This window comes from Morus notabilis, unplaced genomic scaffold (genome assembly GCF_000414095.1).
Source record: "Morus notabilis unplaced genomic scaffold, ASM41409v2 Scaffold14, whole genome shotgun sequence".
Taxonomy (NCBI): Eukaryota; Viridiplantae; Streptophyta; class Magnoliopsida; order Rosales; family Moraceae; genus Morus; species Morus notabilis.
In genome coordinates this window covers 237,353-245,297 of record NW_010365103.1, presented here as the reverse complement: position 1 = coordinate 245,297, position 7,945 = coordinate 237,353, and the positions used below count along the sequence as shown (strand labels likewise).

Here is a 7,945-nt window from a genome sequence, read left to right as displayed (position 1 = left end):
TCGTGTCAATTTATGTCACTTCATGTTAAGAGGTCAACTCTAACCCAACTCATTTATTAATCGTGTCAACCCGATTATGATCTAAACTTATTTATAACAAACCTAAACCCGTTAATTTTATGCGGATTTTAAATCGTATCGTCGTGTCACTATCTGAATTGCCAACCCGATTCAATACACACTGTCCTTAAAAAACTGTGTACCGTCAGTCTGCACAGTCCACACCCTGGGAAAGAATTGTTCTAGTACCAATTGATAGGACACGTATCGATTTATCAATAATTCCATCACCTCGTTAATTGCCAACATCTCTATTTATAACTACACAATATTTCTAGTACCATAACTAACTACTGACTAATAATCAGTCACAGCAATCCCTGCCAATCAAGCTAGCTATCATAAATCAATAGGATACAGCGAAACGGACACATGAGGCACGTTCCAACTTAAATTTGGACCCACTAGACAATTCACCTCATACCAAACTCCTCGGTTCACTTTTATTTTTGGCCCCAAACTATATATTGAATTTCACTTTGATCTTGACTTTTCCATTGAAATTTAATAAGGGATCATACCTAAAATATCCTATATGTTTTGTCAAAATATCATTTTTGCCCCTTTTAGTATGCAAATGCCCAAAACGCCCCTGTATTTTTAAAATCGGACTTAAAATACCTCTTGAAGCATTTAATTTTTCTTAAAGTACCAAGATTACCTTCCCAACCTTTATTAAATACAATTTAAAACATTTAAAAAATAAAGTGTTAAATGAAATCAATCTTGAAAAATGAAAAACTCTCAAAATAATTGAAGTATTTGTTTAATTGGAATATATTTTTTTATTTAAATTTTTAGTTAAATCAAATATAAAATAATATTTGATATATAGATTGGGAAGAGCAATCTTGATATTTTAAAAGATTTAATTGCTTCAAGGGGTACTTGAGTCATTGTAAAATACAGAGTTTGTTTTAAGTATTTATAATAAAAGGGGCAAAAGTGGTATTTAAACAAAATACTGAAAATCTTTGAGTTCTTTCCCCGTTAACAATAAAAGAGGGATGAAAGCATTGATTTGGGATAACTTCGTAGAATTTGTTTTTTGTGAGGTTTTAATGCAGAAAGCCACCTTGATAATGATATGACAGAAACATTTGTTTTAGTTGCCAAATCATGTGTTTTGTTTTTAGATATTGAAAAGTAGTGTGCTATCTTGACTAGGATTCGGAATAGTCATTTTGGAACCGGTACCAACTTTTTGAAATTGAATGATTCAACTCCTTGACCAACATAATTATATAATTTCTTGAAAGTGGCAACCCGATGACCAAGTATCATCAATTTAGTTTTAGTATATGTTTTGGTGGATTAATGGGATTGATCATTTGATCATTTCGTTGACAAAGTTGGCCCATCATATTCAGCACGATTTATTAATTTTTATATTTTGAATGAGCAAACTTAATCTGGATGTAATTTGCGTAATATTTTAAAACTATATAATTGGTTTTTCAACATTATGACTCAACCATATGGATAATATTATTGTACCCTTTTGACGTTTCAATGATGTAGAGATATTTTATCTATGTTCTTGGCATCACCGCAACCCATTCTTTTACACCATTGTTTTAGTTTCCATCAACCAATAGAAATAAAGATTATCATTGCTATCATTAATATATATTATAATGATGAGACTTTAATGGTTACGTTTCTATTGGTAGATACACATTAAATATAGAAATTTAATGATATGACGTGATAAAAATCTAATTTATTAATTGCTACACATGTTTTTGTTCAACTACACAATTTATAATAACCATTTGATTAATATCACACTATTAAAATAATAATATTCACCGATTGATATACATTTGAAAAGCCATTAAAACTACACTCATTATTATAATTATTGTAGCAGTTATACTTATATAGGATTAGTTTTATATGCACCCCTCCATTTTATGATGATTTTCACCTTTTCTCATAATTCTTAAAACCTTCTACTATGCCATTTGAATTTTAAATCAATTTCACTTAACCATCTCTATTAAAATTTTTATTGAAAATAGATGGAAAAAAGGGGTGTTAAGTAAGAGCATGTGGTCCTTTTCCATTTGTTTTCAACATAAAATTATGATAGAAGGGGTTGAGTACGTGAGACTTATGGGTTGTTAAGTTGGAGGGTTGTGGATAGTTTAAACCCAAAATGTAGTTTGAACTCAATTTAAAGGTTCCCCCAACCATTTTCATTCACATTTTTTAAAAACTCAGTTCTAATAATGTAACTAAATAATGGTTTAAACTTTATTTCATGTTTAGACTGTACACTACTAAACACCGGTTCAAAACACAGAAAACTTATATATAAGTTCAAATTTAAAGGTTCAAACCCATAGAATTTGAAGTCACGAAGCAAACGGAGTCTTATTCTATTATTCCATTTTTTTCCATCAGTTTTTAACTAAATTTTTAATGAAAGTTGTTCAGTGGAGTGTTGGACTTATTAAAAAGTTAAGGGGTAAAGTGGGTGTTCTCAAAGTTTAAGGTGCAAAGTAAAAATGATACTAAAGTTTGAGGGTACATATGAGATTTATACTATCTTTTAAATTATGGGAATCTTTTTTGTTCTCGTGCACATGGTTTGACAATTAGACTTTAATCAATTGTTTTCATATAATATATGTATAAAAGAAGTAGTAACATAACACAGCCTGTTCTTCGTTGTACTTTCTCAAAGCAGATAAGCAAAGACTTCAAAGCAAGCTGGACAACAATGGCGCTTTCTTCATTCTGTTTGTATATTATTGCTTCTATGTTCTTGTCTTCATTCATTACTTTCTCCTTTGCAGCAGACAGCATTGGTCTAAACCAATCCATCAGTGATGGAACAACTTTGGTTTCTAAAGAAGGAATGTTTGAGCTTGGTTTCTTCAGTCCTGGAAATTCCAAAAATCGTTATGTCGGGATTTGGTACAAGAACATTACAGTTCAAACCGTCGTTTGGGTCGCAAACCGATGCAATCCGATCAATGATTCCTCGGGCGTGTTGACCATGAACAGCACAGGGAATCTTGTGCTTTTATATCAGAACAAGAGTGTTGTTTGGTCGACGAACTCATCGAAACAAGCCCAGAAACCGATTCTACAGCTTCTAGATTCTGGTAATCTTATAGTAAGAGATGAGGAAGATGGAAACTCGGAGAACTATTTGTGGGAAAGATTTGAAGAGCCTTCTAATATATTGTTACCAGGGATGAAGTTGGGATTGAACTATAGGAAGGGTCTAAATTGGCGAATATCGGCATGGAGGAATTGGGATGACCCTTGTCCTGAAAACTTTACTTGGGGTGTGGAAATTGATGTTCAACAACAAAGATTTCCTGAAGCTTATTTTCGGCAGGGGGTCACAAAATCGAGTCGATTCGGGCCATGGAATGGAGTCACTGCAAGTGGTATTCAATTGTTAAAGCCAAACAACCTTTATGACTTCTACTTTGTTTACAATGAAGAAGAAGCTTATTACTTTTTCAACCTCAAGAGCAACGCTATGATCAATATAGTAGTTTTGAATCAAACAACTATGGTGAGTGAACGAATTGTATGGGCCGAAGATGATAAGAGTTGGAGTCATTACGATTCCTTTCCTACAGAACAGTGTGACAGCTATGGTCTTTGTGGAGGCAATGGGAATTGTGTCATAGGTGACAGCCCGGTCTGCCAATGTATGAAAGGATTCAAGCCTAAGTACCCAGAAAAATGGTTAACAGAATGGTCGGACGGCTGTACACGAAATACTCCGCTAGACTGCAAAGATAAAGACAATGATGGATTTGTCGAATTTGTTAACTTGAAATTGCCAGATACTGCATATGCTCGCGCGAATACGAGTATGAACCTAAAGGAATGCAGGGCTAAATGTTTGAGCAATTGTTCTTGCATGGCTTATGCAAACTCCGATATCAGAAATGGTGGAAGTGGTTGCATCATGTGGTTTGGCGATCTGATGGATATCAGAAAAGTTTCTTCAAGTGAACAGGTTCTGTATCTTAGAATGCCAGCTTCAGAGCTAGGTATGGCCAATTTTAATGATATTTGTTCTTTTTTTTCTTCCTTTTTTGATCCATATTCATGTTCTCTGTTGAATTATACCATGACTTTTCGTATTTTTTTGGTCGACTAATTTTTTTTTCTTCCCTTTTTCATGTTGAAATTACCAACAAAAAAAGGAAACTCTGATTCTAAGGTGGGAGCTGTGATACTAGCGGCCGGCATTGTAGGATTTTGTGGGGTGCTCTTACTTGGCTACTTCATTTACAGAAAAAAATCAAAAGGTATTCTTGCCCTTACTCTGAAAATCATTAATTACTCAGGGACATATTGTCCAAATTATTATTTAATCACAATTTTTTATTTTTATTTTTTCCCTTTAAGATCTTCGTATAGTAATATTAAAGTTTGTGATCTAGCTCTTTGACAAGATTTAGTGGATAGTCTATGTGCTAGATTTCAAACTCCTCTTCATACAATTATTCATATAAACAGATAAAAGTAAGAAAAATGGAGACCAAGAGGAAGATCTAGAGCTCCCATCGTTCGAGTTATCAACTCTAATAACCGCCACGGATAATTTTTCATCAAACAATAGGATTGGACAGGGTGGTTTTGGACCTGTGTACAGAGTAAGCCTTTATTTGATTTGACAATCATATGGAATATGGATGAAGAAAGCTTCTAAATTTACAACCATAATGCTTTTAACATCTTTGGTTAACATGGGATTTCAGGGTCAGTTAAAAGATGGACAAGCGATTGCTGTGAAGAGACTTTCAATCAATTCAGGACAAGGAATAGATGAGTTAAAAAATGAAGTAATATTGATCGCAAAGCTTCAACATCGGAATCTTGTGAAGCTTCTTGGCTGTTGCATTCATGGAAAAGAGAAAATACTGATTTATGAATACATGCCTAACAAAAGCCTCGACTTGTTCATTTTCGGTTAGACTCTTTCATTGATGCCGTTGTCAACACTTGCGAAACATACATGTAAACTTCTTATTTTGTTTGTTGTAATTGACAAACTTGAAAAATTTTTATTTTGGGTTGCCAGATAAAAATTCATCTAAACTACTAGGATGGAGAAACCGCTTTGAAATCATACGTGGAATTGCACGCGGGCTTCTATATTTACATCAAGATTCAAGATTGAGAATCATACATAGAGATCTCAAAACTAGTAATGTCTTACTGGATAATGAGATGAACCCCAAAATTTCAGACTTTGGTTTGGCTAGAACTTTTGGAGGAGACCAAATAGAAGGAAACACAAACAGTGTTGTAGGAACTTAGTAAGTATTACTATTCCCACCCGCTCTTTATAGGTTTTACATCAACTTCATAATCAATTGAAGTTCTAAGGAGTGTGATTTTACGGTGCAGTGGTTATATGGCACCAGAGTATGTTCATACTGGTCATTTCTCCGTAAAATCCGATGTCTTTAGCTTTGGTATAATGGTCTTAGAGATTGTAAGCGGAAAGAGAAGTACAAGCTTTTCCTGTGTAAAGGAAGACCTTACACTCACTGGACATGTAAGTACGACAAGAAACTGATGTCTTTTAATTTGATTTATTGAACTCCACAACATACATATGTATGGATTCATATAAGTTGATGGTTGCAAATATTTCAGGCCTGGACATTGATGCAAGAAGGCAGGGCAATTGAGTTGCTCGACCCGTGCTTAAGGGATTCACAACACAATGTGCTGGAAGTTTTGCGTTGCATCCATGTCGGTCTGTTATGCGTGCAACATCGCGCTGCGGACAGGCCAGGCATGTCGTCGGTGGTTGTGATGCTAAGCAGTGATAGCCATGCATTGCCTTGCCCCAATAGACCTGGCTATTTCATGGAGATTGAGGAACCACAACAGTATCCTGATTCATCCCTATCAAGCATCATAACGATCGCATCCGATGCAGAGGATCAATCTCTAACCATGCATAGCAAGTAATCTTCATTTCAGAATCGGTCGTTTCATGTTGTATGGTAGATTGTACATATTTCATCCCTCGGTTTTACCACCAAAGGAAATGATACCTAACAAAATTGAGTTGAGAGCCAAAAAAAAATAAATAAATTAATTAAATGAAACTTTTTTTTTCCCCCCTCATCCCAATTTTCCTTACATGTACAGCAACAAATTTCTTTTGTTTTTTGTTTCCTTCTGGAGTCCAACAATAATGTTGGACCATATAGTTATGCCTGATTGATTAAACGAGCGTTTTCTATTAAAAAATGTGAGCTACCCTGCTCTTTAGACCAATACTGTGATCAATTGTTGCGGGCAAATTAAGATGGTATTTTGATTTTTCCCAACTTTGTTGCGTCAAGCAACTTCTGGAACTTAAATAAGTGCTTAGAATGTACGATGGTAGTTGGTCAATAATTAAGTCGGTAAAAAATTGTATGCTTTGCCCGACTAAAATTGAGTTAGAAGTGCAATTTTATGGAAGTTCATATTTCAAAAAGGAAATACTCAAAATACCCCTGTGTTTTGCAAAATACTACTTTCGCACCCTCTTATTATGCATATGTCCAAAACACCCATTGTCTTTATAGAACTAGATCCAAAACTGTAACGCCCCCATAGGCTAAACCGGTCTAAGGCCGAATTTAGCAAGGTGGTGCTATTTAAAACATACTTTATATACTTAAAACAATATCATTTTTTTAAGATGCGGAAACTTGTGGTTGATTTCATCACAAAATTTTCTTAAAAGTTTTTGAACAAAATGAGTAAGTGTGCAACCACAAATCTTAAATATTAAATAGTTATTCAAAAGCGACATAGTAACAAAACAAAAACATTTTGAGCCCATCTAGTGTTTGGAAGTACATATAAGCAAGATGTCAGATGTAAGACTTAGAGTACTCAGCCAGCCTTGGAAATCATATTTCTTTTTACTCTTCGGTAACAACAACAACATCTGCATCACAAGGTAAAACTAATGAGCAAAAACTCAGTAAGTAGATTTCAAATCAAGTAAGTATCTAAAATCTTTGTGACTAAAATCTCTTTGTTAATCATTGTTCATAAACTTTCATACTTATTCTTAGTTTAGGTATGATACAGAACTTCGGTTCCAAGTAAGCCTCTCTATACAGGACATTCTCTAGTTTTGGCCAATTCTCTTCTCTTAAACACTAAGCAGGGTTTTTAGAATATCTTTCTCTTGTGATCAACAAGAAACTTCCCACTAGTATTTTTCTTTAGTTGTCTCAACGAGACAGTTTATCTAATTTGGGATACTGGTCCCTCGCACCCCTGCTTACTCAGCCTCTCATCCATATACCATACCATAAAATCTCTTAAAACATAAAAACATAATAAGCATAAATCATAATCTCTTTCAAAATAATTAATTATGAATACTCTTTGAACATAATCATATAAGAATTTCATAAGAGAATAAACTTGTATAATCATAATTCTGAACAAGTTAAATCAAATAGGACTTGTGATGCATTTTTGAAAATGCTTTAACTCTACTTACCTGAATTTTGCTCACCACTTTGCAAGCACAAACTAGCTGGTTGTGGGGAGCCTTCAATGTGCTAATTAACCTTTAAAGACCATAACTTTCAAAAATCACATTCATATCATCATTTAACAAACACATAACTGCGCAATATTACGAAAATATTCATAACGAATTCATCAAAACTCAAAATATTATGAGACCAGTGGCAAATAAAAGTAGGCTCAAAACCCTCTTTTTAGAGCTACTACATGATGGGTTTCGGATTTTTCAAACTAACCAAAAACAGCCCGAAATCCAGATTGAAGTCTAATCTCGTCAGGAAAATAAAAGCTTTTTAACTGAACTTATAAAATTCATAACTAAATATAGAAAAATCCGTTTGGAGTGATT

At 34.0% G+C, this 7,945-nt stretch overlaps 1 protein-coding gene across 1 annotated transcript; it reads left to right on the top strand.

Moving 5' to 3' along the window:
* The first annotated feature begins 2,768 nt into the window (after positions 1-2,768).
* LOC21411053 (G-type lectin S-receptor-like serine/threonine-protein kinase At4g27290) lies at positions 2,769-6,200 on the top strand. The gene is made up of 7 exons (XM_024171704.1): positions 2,769-4,085; positions 4,242-4,346; positions 4,558-4,694; positions 4,800-5,010; positions 5,123-5,360; positions 5,452-5,602; positions 5,704-6,200. The coding sequence occupies exons 1-7, from the start codon at positions 2,789-2,791 to the stop codon at positions 6,022-6,024; spliced, it is 2,460 nt and encodes an 819-aa protein (XP_024027472.1). The 5' UTR covers positions 2,769-2,788; the 3' UTR covers positions 6,025-6,200.
* The last annotated feature ends 1,745 nt before the right edge of the window (positions 6,201-7,945 follow it).

Coding starts and splice junctions, on each gene's coding strand:
- LOC21411053 (XM_024171704.1), top strand. CDS start 2,789: ATGGCGCTTTCTTCATTCTGTTTGTATATTATTGCTTCTATGTTCTTG. Junction 4,086..4,241: donor AATGCCAGCTTCAGAGCTAG/GTATGGCCAATT, acceptor CAACAAAAAAAG/GAAACTCTGATTCTAAGGTG. Junction 4,347..4,557: donor TTACAGAAAAAAATCAAAAG/GTATTCTTGCCC, acceptor TCATATAAACAG/ATAAAAGTAAGAAAAATGGA.